General features: G+C 50.7%; 1 protein-coding gene across 5 annotated transcripts in view; it reads right to left on the reverse strand.

The window, feature by feature from the left end:
• Positions 1-670: 670 nt before the first annotated feature.
• The window catches only part of Smarca4 (SWI/SNF related, matrix associated, actin dependent regulator of chromatin, subfamily a, member 4), a 90,788-nt gene continuing 74,476 nt past the window's right edge, over positions 671-16,982 (reverse strand). For 3 of the 5 annotated variants that reach the window (XM_058576800.1, XM_046436574.2, XM_046436571.2), the window contains 5 exons: positions 4,054-4,162; positions 3,615-3,716; positions 2,789-2,921; positions 2,551-2,693; positions 671-1,151 (listed from right to left, as the gene is read on the reverse strand). In XM_058576800.1, the coding sequence (XP_058432783.1) occupies positions 1,119-1,151; positions 2,551-2,693; positions 2,789-2,921; positions 3,615-3,716; positions 4,054-4,162 (520 nt within the window). In that variant the 3' untranslated portion in view covers positions 671-1,118. The remainder of the gene's footprint in view (positions 1,152-2,550; positions 2,694-2,788; positions 2,922-3,614; positions 3,717-4,053; positions 4,163-16,982) is intronic. The other 2 variants (XM_058576801.1, XM_046436575.2) reach the window with 1 other exon arrangement.

A 16,982-nucleotide genomic window follows, 5' to 3' on the forward strand; every position in this document is an offset into this window, starting at 1 on the left:
AGCTCAGTGGTAAAGTGCCTCTGGGTTCAGGGTTCAATCCCAGTATCCAAAAAGTATATTTAAAAATAAAATAAAATTGGTCCCAGTTTATATTGAATACCATGAAAAATGAGTCAGGTCTATTACAAAAACAAAGGGAAAGGGGGCTTCCAGGATAATGGAGCAAGGATCCCAGCAAATCCTCTTTCTAAAAACAAAATATGAAACTAGAGAAAACTGTCCAAAGCAATATAATGTGTCAGCCGTGAGGCTCGAGTGTGAAAGGGGCAACAGGCAGACACGGTGGAGCCTGGTGGGGCCCTGGCCTAAGACTTTGAGAGGCTGAAATTTGTCCAGAGAACTAAAGGGGTCATGCCTGAGGAAGTGCTTGTGAGTGGCAACAATGACGCATCATAACTCCAGGTCCGCGCTGGACTTGGGCGCCCGAGCACCATGTCCTCATGTGGCTGCTGCCTGCTGAGATGGAGCTGCCAGCACAGCAGAGCCAAGAGCCCAAGCCAGTGACCTGGTCAAGATTTTCTTCTTTCCTGAGGCCTCAGTGTTCTCCTCTATGAAATGGACCCCACGGGTCCTGGAGATGGAGGACAGGCACCTGGACACAGCGTGGCCCCCACTCCTGGCAGCCGGGAGCCCAGGAGCCAGGAAGGAGTCGCGCAGAGGGCAGGCTGCGTTGTGTTGTTGGTTTAATTTATTACTGTTTGACATCCAGTGACACTGACATACCCCACCGGGCCCATGGCCCCTGGCCTCCGGCGAGTCTGACCTGTCCAATAAAATACAGTACGAGGAGTGGACGGCTACACACATGCACCCACGTTACACTACAGTGACTCCAAGCCGCAGTCCTGCGGTGCTGCCAGGGAGAAGAACGGTTGCGGCGCCCCAATGCATGATTCTCTCTTTAGACAGTTAATGCTGTTACAAACGCTAGGAGGCCAGGCCAGGGCCAGACACAAACAGTCCTACATCTTCTCTGCCGTATAAATATGGAAGATTTTTTGTTTATACAGTTTCCCCCAAGTCTGGAACTACGTCTGCTGCTACCCGTTACTGCTAAGGGCTACTCCGTCTCGGCTCAGGAACGAGGGCTTGGGGTCGAGACTCTGGAATGTCGGAGCTCAGTCTTCCTCACTGCCACTTCCTGAGCGGTCCTGGACAAGGGACAGGAGGAGAGAGTGTGAGTCACCCCATCTGACAAGGCACCCCATTGGGCCACTGGGCTTTAAATGTATTTGTCCAGCAAAGCACCAGGCAGGCCACAGAGCCCCTTCCCTGGGTGACTTGAGCAAATTGAGCTCTTCCCAGGGGCCTGGCTCTGCATCCACATCCCTCCCCCTTGGGATCTGGGGACCCACACAGCCCCCCATGTTCCATTCTGTTGCTGTCTGCTTGTCCCTGTGCCAATATTTGTGGCTTCAAAACCACGAGCGTCCTTCCTGACCACACGAGATCTCTGCTGTTCCATGTGAACAAGTTAGTCTGGTAAGGGCCACAGAATACCCTGCAGGATCTGGACCATGCAGAGGGAACGCTGTTACAACCCAGCCCCAGGGCCCGTCCTCTCATGGTCAGGACATCATTAATGTCCTCAGAGGTCAGATTCGTTCCCGGGACTTTATTTTAAAGCTATTGCAAAAGTTACAAGAAGAAACCAGGAAACACAAGGGGGCTGATAGAGATTCAGTGGCAGCTGGCCCTGAGCTGTGGTGTCCCTGGAGTCCGCAGGACCTCTCTGATTTGCCCCAGAGGAAATGGAGGCCTGAGAGAAAAGTGACCTCCCAGGTCCCAAGCTTAAGGACAGCCAGGGCACCTGCCAGCTCCCCCTGCTGAAGTGTGCTCACTGTGGCGTAGTGTGGCACTTCTCCTTGGGTCCAGGGACCCACAGAGACTGTGGGCTCATCACAGTGGCACAGGCCTATCACCATGTCTAGGGGCTGTGTGTTGTTAGCAGTGCCAGGGACAGAACCCAGAGCCCTGTAGGTGCTCTACCACCGAGCCACACCCCAGCCTTTTTTTATTTTAATGCGCAGGAGTTGTTTGGAAATTGTCCTGCCTGGGCTACAGCAGAAGTAAGGAACGGAGGCCCAAGGGCATGGCGTGTTAGTTACACAGGGACAAGGACACCAGGAATGCCTCTTTCATGGAGGGTGCTACGTCAGTCCAAGGGGATTGGCTAGTGCTGCCTCCAACTCTGGAAAAGATCCTGCCCATCTGCCTGGATGGGGGCCTTGGTGTCCCAGGGTGGGGCCACACTGGGCTGTAACCAGAAGCCCAAGGCCTCTGTGCCCACATCCTGGATGACCACTGGCTTCTGGAATCGCAGACTCAGGCTGGGGTAGGGGGTCTGCCGTGGACTGGCTGTGACCTGTCACCTAATGGCCAGTCTCAGTTCCCTCACTGCAGAGCAGGGTATTCCAGCAGCCATGACTGCGGGGACACTGCCTTAGCCTGGACCTGCAGCAGCAGCTTGGGGTGTGGCATCTGGCTACCCCGCTGCCCACCAGTCCTGGCTGGTCCAGTTAGGCTGCTGCAGGGCTGTGGGGACCTCACCTCCTCTTGTTCCTCCTCACTGTCGTCATCACTCACAACTGGTTTGGCCCGGGAGCCACGGCTTGGCCGCCGTCGACCCCCCTTTAGCCGATCCTGTGCCTTCTCCTTCCGGCCGAGCTTGATCTTCACTTTGACAGAGCGGGCTGCGGAGGGACCAGGAAGAGGAGAGGGGGTGAGCTGGGGAGCCAGAGGTCCGCCGCCACTCTGCTCCTACCTCACCTCCCTCCCCGGGACTCACATTCAGATTCAGAGCCTTCCTCCTCGCCCTCCTCCTCTTCCTCACTCTCCTCGCCTTCACTGTCGTCCTCTTTCTCAATTTTCTGCCTCACGCTGGTAAAGACTGACTGCAGGACAATGGAGTCCTCGTAGATCTGGTGGGGACACAGGGCTGAGTTGGGACGGTCCGAAGGGCTACCCTATCCCCAGCCTCTACATGGAGACCAAGTGGCCAGCCCAGCCCACAGAGCAGGGGGCCCGTGTCCACAGTACTCTCCCCACGGCTGCCCTGAGAGCATCAGGCTTATTAAAGGCCCCTGGAAAAAGGGCTGGGATGTTAATTTTTGAATGATCACGCGCCTCCCCTCCTTTGAAGACCCCCAGCAAGCATCTCTGAGGAGGTGGGTAGTGAGGCCTGTCCCTTGCAGAAGCCACCATCTCCACAGGCTCCTCAAAGGAAAACCCCGCTCCTGGGAGGCGCCCATCCCACACACACTAGGAAAACTGCCAGGACGAGGGTATGGGCCGTACCCAGTCACCACAGGGAAGGCTGTGCCCACAGGATTCCTTCCAGGAGAGACCCCTAGAGCATTTAAACCCCAACACCTCCACCTGGAGGGACAGGTCTGAAGCCATTTCCTCGGCGGGGCAGGTGGTTGTTTTCTGCGTGCTATTATTATAAACAGCACATCAGCCCAAGTTCCCAGAATGGGATTTTTTTTTTTTAATATTTATTTTTTAGTTGCATTTGGACTCAATACATATCCCATCGGCTGAACCAAGGGGCAGATTGTCTGGAGCCTGGGTGAAGTGGCTGGGCCAGGACAGCCCAGGCGGTGCCCACTCACCAGTGAGCCCTCCAGGTTGAAGGTCTGCGCATTCTGGCACAGCAGCATCACGTCCTTCTCCAGGTCGCTGAGGCTGCGGTACTTGTGGTTGCGGATACGTTCCTGCCAGGAGAAGGAAGGCCTTACCTCAGGGCCTCCTCTCCCTACCCCCACCCTGTGCTGCAGACCCTACAGTCCAGCCTCTAACCCCCTTTGCTAACTCAGAGGCCCAGGGCCATGGTAACCTCCAGGCAGCCCTGGACACCAGCTGCATGCTGGGAGGCTTAAGGCCACCCCCTGCCAGGTCCCTGATGATCTTTCCCATATGCCTCTGTGGCTTTCAGATGGGGCTACCCATGGAAGCCTCTGGGTTCTATCACATTGTCCCCAAACCCCACACACCCCACATGTGGGGTTGACCTCACCAAGAGCTCTGACACCCACCCCAGGCCGGGGTTACCTTTATCTTCTTGAAGTCCACAGGCTTGCGGATGAGCTCGTAGTACTCAGGCAGCTCCTTGCGCGAGGGCAGCTGGATGAACACCTCACTGAGCTGACGTCCACTACTACTGTAAGGCAGGACATGGCACACGTCATTCCCACGCCGCCCTCCTGGGGGAGATTCCACCCCATGCCATTTGAGAGCAGAGAGGACGAGATGTTAATGTAGACATGGGAGCTGCCACAAGTGCACTGTCTTGGACAGCCCCAGCCCTGGAGGGAATGGTGGTGCGCTCAGCCCCTCACCAGTTGCTGGTATTCCTATCTGATGCTACCAGGAGTTTGCTTGTGCTGGTAGCATACACATGATTCCAAAGACCACGGGGTCCCCGTGTGGGTGTGTCTCTTGCAGGTGGCACTGTGAGCCTGTAACCTTCAGAAACGGTGGGAAGAATCTGAGGAGAAAGATGTCTTCCAGGGCTTTCCACTGGGTGAGTACCAATTACTATAAGGGAGCAGAGGAAAGAGCCACAGGCCACAAAGTGTGGTTGGGTGTGCATTTGTCTCCTGGTGAAGCCAGGAGCCCTGCCTCCTACAAAAAGGACCACCTAAGAACACAGCCCAAGATGGGTGGACAGATGCTTCAGGAACAGAACACATAGGTCGGGTGTGGTGGTGCACACCTGTAATCCCAGTGGCTCTGGAGGCTGAGGGAGAGGATCAGCCTCAGCAACTTAGGGAGGCCCTGTTTCAAAAAATAAAAAGAAGGGCTGGGGATGAAGCTCAGTGTTAGAGCACCCCTGGGTTCTAGCCCAGCACCAAGAAACAAAACAAAAAAGAACATGGAAAGCAGACGACCCTTTGCATTCTAGCACCCTCCTCTGTCCTCAAGTCCAGGCTGGCCTACCCAGGGCTCCTTCAGGATATGGACAGTTGGGTGGGTGTGGACAGTGGGCTAGGCTACAGCATGTGGGTGGCCATCCAAGAAGCCATGTGACCCAGTCAATCCTGTTCTGAAGGGTCCCCTCCTCTCCCAGGATGCCTGCCAGGAACTCCACCTAGGGCTTTATGTCCAATATGCTATCCTGCTCCTCCTGGCTGCTTTGTCACTTGGGCTTTTCAGTGTCAAACCCTAGGCAGGTAGCAGGGAAAAATGGATGACCACAGTGTTGTCCCCGAAACTTCTTTTGTAATTATCAGCAGAAATGAAGCCTTACTTCTCTGCATCCTCAAGGGGCAGATTTGCCACCTGCCTCCCAGGGCTGCTCACAGCTTGGGTCCTAGGTCCCTTGTGCTCATTTTGGTGTTTCTGTGTGTCACAGAGCCCTGATTCAATGGACAGGGACCCCCCCACCCATGACCACAACCATGCTGGGTGAGGTCAGTCACTGTGCCAGACCCCACACACGACTCTGGCAGAGGCACAGGGCTAGCTAGGCAGGTGGAAATGCCCTACCCGCCTTGGGATTCCTCCCTGCCAGGCTTCCCTTCCATGGCATATGTGGGGTTATGTGCTTGCTTCCAGGTTGTATCTTTAGCCACTCACTGTCCCTGCCCTTTGTGTGGGACCAGACTCCCCCCCCCCCGGAGATGTGCCTCCTGCCTCTAGGGAGCAGACTGGGAGTTTGGCCACAGGAAATGGAACTGGTTTATACAAGCTCTGAAAACTAGATTGCAGCAGACATGCTTCTGGAGAAGCAGACCTGGCACCGTGCAGAGGGACATCCACACCCTCCACCTGGGGACACCAACTTCACAGCTCTGGCAAGCTCAGTGGCAGCCCTCCCTCTTCTAAACCTGCATGCCTTGCTCTCTTGCTGCGTTTTTTTTCTTTGTATGTGTGCGGTGCTGGGGATGGAGCCAGAGCCTGGCACATGCCAGGCAAGTGTCCTACCACTGAGCCACAGCCCAGCCCCTCACACCTCTAACACAAGATGTAACACCACTGGCTATACCCTGGGCTTTTGGGGTGTCCTGGCTCTAGCTGGGCTTGGCCTCCTCTTGATGGAATCCCACGGGAGGCTCCCACTCGGTCCTGGCCAGCCTCACTGCTGGGAGATGGGTCCCTGCTATTCTGTGCTCCACTGTGGACACACACAAAGAGGTACCCACTATTGCTGTGATAAGCGCCTGAGCTGTGTTCTGCATTGGATATTAGAAGCCAATACCTGTGGGCACTCAGATACCAGTGCTTGGTTCATATTTCACTCAGTACTTGCTATAGGGTGAGACATGCTCAGACACCGAGCCAGTGTTTTTGCTCCCTGTGACACATGAGCAGGCCTCAAAATTCTCTATATATAGCATGGCCGTGACCTGGTGTCTCTGATCCATGTTCCTGGGGCACAATGAAGCTGAGCACTGCCTTACAGGCTGTGGGTTGCTCAAAGCCTTTCAGCTGGGACCACAGCCCATCTTTTGCTCAGGTGTCCCCAAGAGGTCTTTTTGTTGTTGTTGTTGTAGATGGACACAATACCTTATTTTTTTTTAGATTTTTATGTGGTGCCAGGGATCGAACCCAGTGCCTCACGCATGTTAGGCAAGTGCTCCACCACTGAGCCACAGCCCGGCCCCCCAAGGGGTCTGTTATTGGACATGTTTATTGCTTATCTCTGCTCCCGGCTGTGTGTGTCTCCTCACAGTGTCCTCTGAGTGGATCTTAATTAAGTCCTCTTTATCCACATGCTCTCTTACACCCACCCACCCACACACAACCCACCCACGCCTAAGATCACGGAGGAATTCCATTTTCTCTCTTCAGAAGTTTTGATCTCTTCCTTTTTAACATGATTAGTTCTGTGGCCATTAACCCTGGAGAGTTCTCCCACATCAGCCCTCGTCATCCCGTCCTTACCATGCATCTCCCCAGCCAGAACACAGGCCCCAAGGGCACAAACCATGCCTGAGGAGCGCCCGCTCTGTCACTGGCATCCGGAACAAAGCCTGGTACAGTAGTGCTCAGTAAACATTTGTTGAATGATGGACACTTCAGCCTCACCAAGGTGCCCCTTGCCTCAGGTGCCCCACTACTGAGAGGTCGTTTCTACTCTGCTCTTCTACCAGGAGCTCCCTGCAATGCAGCGGTGGCCACGGGAGCAGCCTTCTGTCTCTGTGGCAGTGGTTCTGGGAGAAACTTCTGCAGGCTGGGCACTGTCTGGGAACCTCCAAGGCCTGGCAGCAGTGGGTTAGTGAAGTGTCCGCAGGCCGTCTGGATCAGCCCTGTGACCCCAAACCAGACAGAGGTAAGAGCAGCTGCCATGGCCTAATGCCTCCAGGGCCAGGTTTCACTGTCTTGGAAACAACTGCTGAAAAATGACAACGATAAAGCCACCTTCGTTGCCCTACCTCTGGATATCAACCCCTGGGGCAGGGATTTCCTCAACCTCATTCCCTAGAAAGGGACACAATTTAGAGTAGAGACTCGGAGTGACCAAGGCCTCACCTGGGGAGGGGTCTTGGTCTTGATGAGGTACAGGCCCTTCTTGGAGAAAGCAGCCTTTGTGGGGACCTTTGTTGTCCTAATTGACACATCTCTTCAAGTGTAGTATTTAGTTTTAAACCCGAATTACAACAGAAGAGAAGAGACAGGGTGGGAGACCACTACGCCTCTAGATATAAGACAGAACGTGAGAGATCATGTGTCCATATCCCTTAGTAGAGAAACCAGAGAAGTTAGGAGAGCAGGCTGCCAACAGGAAGCTGGTGGCAGGACTCAGGCTGAGTCATGGACTCTACCCTAGTTCCACCCACTTTCTCATTTACTGTTCTAAATCAAGGGTCAGCAAAATTACTTTGAGACAGGGTCTCTCTAAGTTGAGGAGGCTGGCCTCAAACCTATGATCTTCTTCCTACCTCAGCTTCCTGAGTTGCTGGGATGACAGATGTGCACCACCACACCCAGCTTCAGAAAATGTTTTCTGAAATAGCGTAGAGAGATTTTAGGTTTTGTGGGTCTGAAACACTACGGCAATTACTCAGTTCTGAATCCTAAAATCAACAGCCAGGGACCACATATATACAGGAATGGGCCTTGGCTATGTTCCAATAAAACTTCATTTGTCAACAATGAAGTCTGAATTTGATGATTTTTAAAAAATTTTAAGACATTGATGGGCCTTTATTTTATTCATATGTGGTGCTGAGAATCAAACCCAGTGCCTCACACATGCTAGGCACAACCCCAGCCCCCAAATCTGATGATTTTTGCAACTTAAAATATTCCTGTACATAGTTTGTTTTTATTTACTTTTTCTCTGCCCAGTCCTGGGGCTTGAACACTGACTGGGTTCCTCTACCACCTAGCTACATCCCCAGGGTCTTGCTAAGTTACCCAGGCTGGCCAGCCTTGAACTTTCCATCCTCCTGTTTCAGCCTCCTGAGTACCTGGACTTACAGGCTTGTGCCAGGCTCTTTTCTTGTTTTTGTTTGAATGTTGATTTGCAGTTTTGGTTCACTGATCTCTATGGTGAATCCTAAAAATCAACAAAGGAATGTCTGAATCAGGGGTAACACGTACCTGGTTTCCTAATCCTCTGGCCATGGCAGACACTGCAAATGGATCACAGCATCATACCTTGAGTTTTAATGGCCTCAGTGAGGCAAAAGCAATCAGGTGAAGATGGTGCTCAACCTAGATCCTGTCTGCTCACTACAGAAGTGGTCCTGGCTCATTTAACACAGGATTCCAGCTCTACTCACCTTCCTATGGTCCACTCAAACCATCGTTCTGTGACCTCTCCTCTCTGTTTTGGAGACCGATCTTCTTTTTTTTTTTTTTTTTGGTACCAGGGACTGAACTCAGGGGCACCACACCCCAGCCCTATTTTGCATTTTATCTAGTTGCTTAGCGTCTTTCTGTTGCTGAGGTTGGCTTTGAACTGTGATCCTCCTGCCTCAGCCTCCTGAGCCGCTGGGATTATAGTTGTGCGTCACTGTGCCTGGCTGAGACCAGTCTCTCTCGACTTGAAATCAATAGAGAACCAACAAGAGTCCCAGAAAAGAACAGCTCAGGATTTTCAAAACTGATTCAGTAGTAGAACAATAGTCTAAAGGACAATCACATACAATTAAAAAATGAAACATAAAAGAGGTATTTTCTTAGTACAAAACAATTTTCTAGGTTCAATGCTTGACACATTATGAAGTTAAGAAGCACCCTGAGAATTTTTAAAAAATGAGAAATCTAGAGCAGATTAATTTACTTGCAGAAAAATTCATTTCACTCATGTACGAGTTAAACACAATTCCCCATGACAGTGGCCTGCAACCTCGGCACTCTTCCAGTACAGAGAAGGCAGAAGCTGCAGCTTGGAGTCTGCCCATCCAAGAGCCAGCCTGGCTGCAGTTCCCATGAGCACAGTTCCCAAAGAGCCAACTTTTGGACAAGCTGATAGATTCTAATGAGCCGACCATGTGTCCAGGAGCACCCTTTTTTATTATGGGTTTCATAATGAGATCCTGACACTCCCTTCTGCTGGTGGCACATCTGGATCTAACCCAGGCACGGCATCTACCTGGCACGTATGCCGCGGCAGCTTCCCCAACACCACTGGGCAGGCAGGGACTGTGCTTTCACATTCCAGGAAAAGCGCGGTGGGATCCCAGGTCTGTGGCCATGCCAAGAACGCTTCTTCAGACCAGGGAATGATGCAGACAGAGGTGGAAGCGAGCTGCAGCCCCCCAGGCGGCAGCCCTGGAGTCGAGCACACAAGGCCTGACTGCAGGGATGGTGCCAGAAGCCCCAGATGCATAGTTCCTTTTCTGAACCGGCAACAAACCAAGTGACAATCACAAGATGCCCAAGGTCCTCTTGAAATGGCAAATACAGAAGGATCCTGACACTGGGGTTGGGGGGCAGGAGTTTTCAGGGTGCTCTGGTCTAGCAGGAGGAGCAGGGGAGTGTTGGGGTATGGGCTTGGAGGATGTACAACTGAAGTACTGCCCACAAGACATATGCAGGTGCTTGGCAAATGCTGGCAGGGGAAGGGAGCAGGACATGGGACCTGCTGCTGAACCGAAGACACTCCTGGGGGGCAGGCAGAAAAAAACATGTGTGGGCTGCCCACCCAGATCCATCTCCCCTGGGTGCCAGACACCTACACCTATGTTGGTCCCTATCTGCCTTAAGCCGTTATGTTAAATGTGTATTTATGTTTTTGAACTTTTATACAACAGCTGCTGATTTGGAGGCGGGGAGCATATAATGTCCCTAGCACAGGGCATGCAGCCCAGGATGGAGTCAGCCTTACAAATAGGGCAGCTGGAGCTTTTTCTAACAAATTACAAGGCAAGTTCAGAACCTCAGCTCAGTTAGACACACAACCCAGCCACAGGCTTCCTGGGATTTACTCTATGAGTTTCTGAGCCCTCTGCCTCAGGTATTATTTGGGCATGGGACCCCTGACTTTATCTGGGGCTCACCAGCTGGAAACCCTCATCTGGTCAGAGCTGGCATGTAGCAAGTTGAGGCTAGCTGCCAGACAATGCTGACCACATACCTGGAAGAGAGGGCCACTTCTTCCTGATGGAGTGTGCTTACCCACTCACCCCGGGCTACTGAAAAGTCCTCCTCCAAACGTTGAGGGCCAGAAAGCCTTGAAGCTTTCCTGACCTGTCAAAAAGGGACCCCTCACCCACTCATCCTCCCCCTGCTCCCTTTCTTGGAGGGTCGTGCCTGGGGCCTGAGGAGTGTGGCATGCCCAATCTACAGCCTCTTACCTCCTTCACCAGAGCACACCTTGGCCTAACCATCTGCACGTCTTGTGTTTTTCTTGTCCAAAGAGTAGTCTTTTGGCTCTGTAAAGTCACCCACTTTTGATTCTCCATGAAGTGGTCCAGGTTTGTGGTACGGCAGAGAACTGCAGAGAGGCCTAGGGAGCCCAAGGGCCTGCCTAGTGGGGTTCAGAGCCCTGGCCAGGCTTAGCCTGGGAGGTTTGTATGTATGTCATCTTCCCGAGCCCCGATACCAGCTGTAGACATCCTGCTCCTTACCTTAGAGCCCATGCACATCTCCTAACAAGCAGCACATTCTCTAACATGGCCTCCTCCTGGTCAAATTCCAGAGACCCAGGCCCTCTGCTGCTGCACAGAGCCTGCAGTGCAGCAAGGGGTCTCCCCAAAGGCCAGCGCCGTGGTGGAGCTCCTCTGCTCTGCCTGGCCTGGCCCAATAAGCCAGCAGTGGCTGGAAGCACTGAAGGGGTTCAATGGATACTCCTTTGACGGGCCTGCTGAGGCAGAGCTTTCCAGCAGTTGTGTTGCTAAAACTTTTCCAAAAGCACCAAGGGGGCACACAGGACACCTACTTGCTGCCTTGGCCACCAGCTACCAAACAGCTTCTTCAGGACCCAAGGGAACCAAATACTATCTGGCGGCACACACCCTGCCTTGACAGTCTAACCCTGACCTCAAAGCCATGCCTAACTTTGCACATGTTTCAGTTTCAAAGTATAAATCCCTACTTCCAATTTAATTTCTTTATTCTGGTTTCTTGCTGAGGATGGAACCCAGTGCCTTGCACATGCCAGGCACCATTTTTTTTTTTTTTTTTTGTACTGGGGATTGAACTCAGGGGCACCCAACCACCGAGCCACATCCCCAGCCCTATTTTGTATTTTATTTAGAGACAGGGGCTCACAGAGTGCTTAGATCCTTGCTGTTGCTGAGGCTGGCTTTGAACCCATGATCCTCCTGCCTCAGCCTCCTGAGCTGCTGGGATGACAGGCATGTACCACTGCGCCCGGCTGCAAGGCACCATTCTGATTTTGATTCTGGAAGTTCCTTAATGTGGTTTGAGATTTCAAATCATAAGAAGCATTCTCTGCCTGGGGCCCCTGGGAATTCCTTGGCATGGACTCAGTCCCTGTTGAGCCCCTTGGTCTTGCTCAGCTTCTTTTGACCCTGGGAAGCCAGTGTCCTCCAGCTCTCTGCACACACTGTCCCCTCTGCCTGTGATACTCGTTCTGCCTCTTTTCCAGTGGACCTGCTCATCAGGCTCTGCTTAGGTGGTCCTTCCCACTGAAGGCCCTCTAGCCCCTGACCAGCACTAGGCACAAGGACCTGCAGAACTGTCCCGTCTTCCTTTCCTGCAGCACCAGAGTACAAAGTGTCTTTTCACCGCTGCATTCGGTGTCAGAGGCTGGGCACACACCACTCCAGGGAGTGCCCCCAAATGCAGCCAGGGAGCCTCAGGAGGAGTTGGCCCACTGGCCACGAGTTGGAGTACGAGCGAAGGGAGAGTTTCCTAAGCGAGACGGTTGCAAACATCTGAAGGAGTCATACAAAGGCGATATCAAGCACAATTCTGCCAGGGTCAACACAGCCTGGGGGCCAAACCTCCACCTCATAAATCAAAAGCAACATCTGGAATGGCAACTGAGAGGAAGGGCACCCCTGCCTCTCCATGAATGTCTGGCTGCAACACAGCAGTTGGTACATGGCTGTGCCATTGTTGTCCCTTAGGTGCCATTGCACTGAGGTACAAGCAGCTGCCACCTAAGGTCACTGGGTATGGTACAAGCAGCAACATGCACTCCTGCTTGATAAGGCAGGTTCCTGACATTAGTTCAAATGAGGCGGCCCCAATCATTCTTCAATGTTCACAAAGAACTGAGTTGTGATGACTGCTCCCCTCTTCAGGCTCCACGTTCAGCTCATAGAACTTAGTGGCTTAGAGGGTTCTGGAAGGCAAATTAAAAAACCAAACAAACAAAAAGTCCAAATGTTTCCTTGAACATTTAATTTTCTTTTTTGGAAAGGAATAGAATATTACTTTTTCTTTTGGTTCTGGGAATAGAACCCGGGGTGCTCTACCACTGACCCAAATCCCTAGTCATTTTTGTTTTACTTTATTTATTTTTCTGATACCAGGGAGTGAAGCCAGGGTCACTTAACCACTGAGCCATACCCCCAGCTCTCCCCCTGCCTTTTTAATTTTATTTAGAGACAGTGTCTCACTGAGTTGCTTGTGGCCTCACTAAGTTGCTGAGGCTGGCTTTGAACCTGCTATCCTCCTGAGCCATTGGAATTACAGGCATGCATCACTACATGGAGACCATTTTATTTTAAATTTTGAGATAGGGTCTTGCTCAGGCTGGTCAGGCTGGTCTTGAACTTGAGATCCTTCTGTCTCTGCTTCTTTCTCAAATTGCTGGAATTACAGGCATGCGCCATTGTGCCCAGCAAGCAACAGAAACTTTTGAGAGAAAAAAGTGAACTGCGATGCTCTGTCTCATTTTATCCCTCTCAAGTTCTCCTGGGTGTGGTCCAGGCATACAGGGCGAAGGGGCACCAGGTATGGCTTGTGAATACCCCCTGCCATGGTGGCTGGTGGCTTGGAACCTTCCAGGTATCTAACAAGTGTAAAGAACCTATCTTGTCCCAAAATAAGGTGTGGCCTTGGTCCTAAGATCCTGCAAGGAATCTCTGAACCCCTGAAATGTCATGCCCAACAGGGTAGCTTTGTTCCTCTGTGGCTTTAGGCCTAGAATGTCTTGAAGGTGGTTTAGGGTGGTAGCTCTGGGTCATGGGGCATCAACTTGACCTGCAGAGGCTGGAAGTCAGTCATATGGGCTGTCAGTCAGGTCTACTTGATCCCAGAAAATTCCTCCTAAAAGTCGAGGCTTTCCTGTTGAAAACACTTCATTGTCTCACTGCTTCTAGGAAAGCGCTAACTGCGGTTCCACTGGAAGCTCAGCTGGAGAGTCTCCTGGATGCCGCCCTGTATGCTTCTTCCTCTGGCTGACTTTAATCTATAACATGAGTTTAACAGCTTCCAGTGAGTCCTGTATCCTAGAGAACCTCAGAGCTGTAGAAGGGATGGGGACTCCAGACTTTCCCTGTCTTCACAAGGGACAGGTTGGCCCTATCCTGGCTTACCCTCGTAGTTTCAAACTTAGTTAAGGATGTCAGAAATATCTGCTAAATGAGTCATTTTTGTGTGTAAACACCATTGCTGAGGCTGGCTTTGAACTCATGATCCTCTTGCCACAGCTTCCCAAGCCGCTGGGATTACAGGTGTGTGCCACCATGCCTGGCCCTTTTTGTTTTTGAGACAGGGTCTTGCAAAGTTGCTAAGGCTGGTCTCTAACTTGCAAACGCCTGCCTTCTGATCCCATGGGATTCCACATGTGCATCACCTGCCCACGTGCATGCCCATTCCTTAGCTGATGTGTCCAGCTAGACCTCGTCTTGTGTGACCACCAGCAAAGTACATTCTAGGGAATGGTGTTCTGAGTGCACACCAAGTGTTCCTCCAAGTCCACTCTGCAGGCTTCCCGTGATAAGTGCTGTGCCACTTATCATTTCTCTATGGTCCCCTCTTGGTCTGTCGGTAACTCGCAGTTTTTTTTTTTTTTTTTTTTGGTACAGGGGATTGAACCCAGGGGCTGTATCCCCAGTCCTTTTTGAGACAGGGTCTCACTAAGTTGCTGAGGCTGGCCTTGAATTTGTAATCCTCTTGCCTTAGCTTCCTTAGTCACTGGGACTATAGATGTGCATCAACCATGCCCAGCAAGTAACTCCCAGTTCTGCAAATCCACCTGTTCCAGGAGGATGCTAGGCTATGTGGAAACCACACACGGACCCCTGTGCCCCATGAGTCAGACAGAAGCAAGGAGTGCAGCTAAGTCCACAGCTGGTCTTCTTGGCACACTGGATGTTCTGCAACTGGACTGTCTCAACAAGTCAGTCCCTTCACAAAGCCTAGGAGTTACTTTCACCTTCCTGTTGATTTATCATCTCAGGTCCTAGGCTGGGAGAGGATTATGTAGGATTATGTTCAGCAGCTGGGTGAGCCATTTTCTCGTCACATGCTAAACAGGTAAATATGATGCTAATGAGACATGGAATGGAAAAAAAAATTATATATATATATGTGTGTGTGTGTGTGTGTGGGGGGTGCTGAGGATTAAACCCAGGACCATGTGCATGTGATGCAAGCACTCTACCAACTGAGCTTTATCCCCAGCCCCAGAATAATAATTTAAATAATATTTACTCTGAGAAACATCCACAACTTTTTTACTTTTTTCTAGGTCTTTGTGTTGTTGTTTAAATTGAGGTATCCAGACAGGAATGTTTTCACATCTATATCCAGAATTTTCCTGATATCCCAGGAGCGCACTTGTGCTGCTTTCCCCTGTATACAGGGTTTAACTTTCAAGTCCATGAATCACATACCTAGAAGTATACTGTTGGCACTCTTTAGTGTCTTGTTTCCTGCACTCAAAAAGATAGGATTCCCCATATAGCTACTCAGGAGGCTTAAAAAAAAATCTCTGCATCGAAGGACTATGAGCATCTGTCCTCCTAAGGATGGACGCTGGCCTGATTGATTCCTCTTTTGGGACATGCACTGGGCTCTTGGGAGGAGATGATAGGATTAGATGCTGCTGAGAATGGCCCATTCCTGGAAAGCAGGACACAAGGTCCAGGTGCTGCCCAGCCTTGCCAGCATGAGCCCTGGCCTTCCTGTTGGCTGTGGAGGCGGCAGCTCTGGTTCTGATGTGTACTTCCGGGGGCTGCGGTGTGCGTGTCATGAGGGCTGCGCCTCACCATGCTGAGCAGTCAGTAGCATGTCCTTCCCGGTGGCGGCTCTTCACATTCACTGTCGGTCTTCAAAGTAGCTGGTCTTTCCCAGTCTATGGAGTGGATCATCACTGTCATAATAAGAGTGTCCTTTGCGGAACATTCCTAATCTTAGTGAAGTCTAATTTTTCAGTGGTTAATGGCCCATGGCTTTGTGTCCTGTTGAAAAGACTGCCTACTCAAAGGACATGAAGATCTCCCATGGATTCTTTTAGAACATTGATTTAAAAAAAAAAAAAAAACTGTTTATTGTTCCTTCATGCAATCTGGTAGCATTTTACACACAGGCTTCCATCTTCAGAATATCCTGGATTCGGTTGAAAAACCTTTGAAATGAAGTTTTAAATGAAGTTTCTGAAAACACTTTAACTTTGAACAAAGCACTGAACTACACAAATGCAGAATGAAAACAGCATTTTAACTCCACCAAAATGACTCATCTTTAAAGGTGTAAAAAAGTCACCTAACTTCACTAGGCACAATTTATTTTTGAAACAGGAGACAATAAAAAATATTGTCTACCAACAATATCCCAGCTCCATGGCAGGTTTCAGAAAGTGTTCAACTTCATGCTTTAATAGTGACAAGGAGATTAAGTTCAAGATCTGGAACGAGACTTTATCCCCCATGACTATAGTAAGGAGAAGGTGACCACCTTCTGTAAAGTTGATGCCTGTCTTGAGCAGCTTTGATCTTCCTCCTCCTCTGCATGATGTGCTGCAGCAGTCACGCTCAGCACTGCCTCCATCCTGTCCTTTGTGATCATAATCCCAACTGCACGAGCTGCCACAGTTTGATCTCCCCATGCAAACTCCTGGTGTTGGGGTATGTGGTCTTTTTGTTACAGAGACTCAATCTTCATTCCATTGACACATAGAACACTGCTTCTACCTTTCAGTTCTCTCTCCATAATCCACTTCAAAGGAATATACGTGTATTGTGGAAAGTGGGCGTCAAGATGGTTCTTCTCTATGTAGATAATCTAAAACATTGGCAGGATTGACTACAAAGCCCAGCCTACCTTCCTCACCGACCTTAAGAAGGTCTACTTCACTGTGGTAATTTCAAGTTTCCTTCTCAAGAAAATCAACAGAGGGACAGCTCAGTGGCAGAACATGTGATGAGACCCTGGGTTCTGTCTCCAAAACCAAAATAAAACACCTCCGGAGGTCTATTTCATTAGATTTTTGCATATCCGCTATCTTATCCTTCTACTTCTTTCTTTGTGGAATTTGCCCCAGAGATACAAGTCTGCAAATCAGAATCAATACATTTTTTCAAAACACCTACTATTATATTTACAGATCTAGCTGGTGAATTTCATTATTTGTTTCTCTTTGATACTAAATTAGTCTTTTTAAGGAC

The sequence above is a fragment of the Marmota monax genome, unplaced genomic scaffold (assembly GCF_021218885.2).
Source record: "Marmota monax isolate L192 unplaced genomic scaffold, Marmota_monax_Labrador192_F-V1.1 WCK01_AAM20220418_F8-fsc00021, whole genome shotgun sequence".
In the NCBI taxonomy this organism is placed as follows: Eukaryota; Metazoa; Chordata; class Mammalia; order Rodentia; family Sciuridae; genus Marmota; species Marmota monax.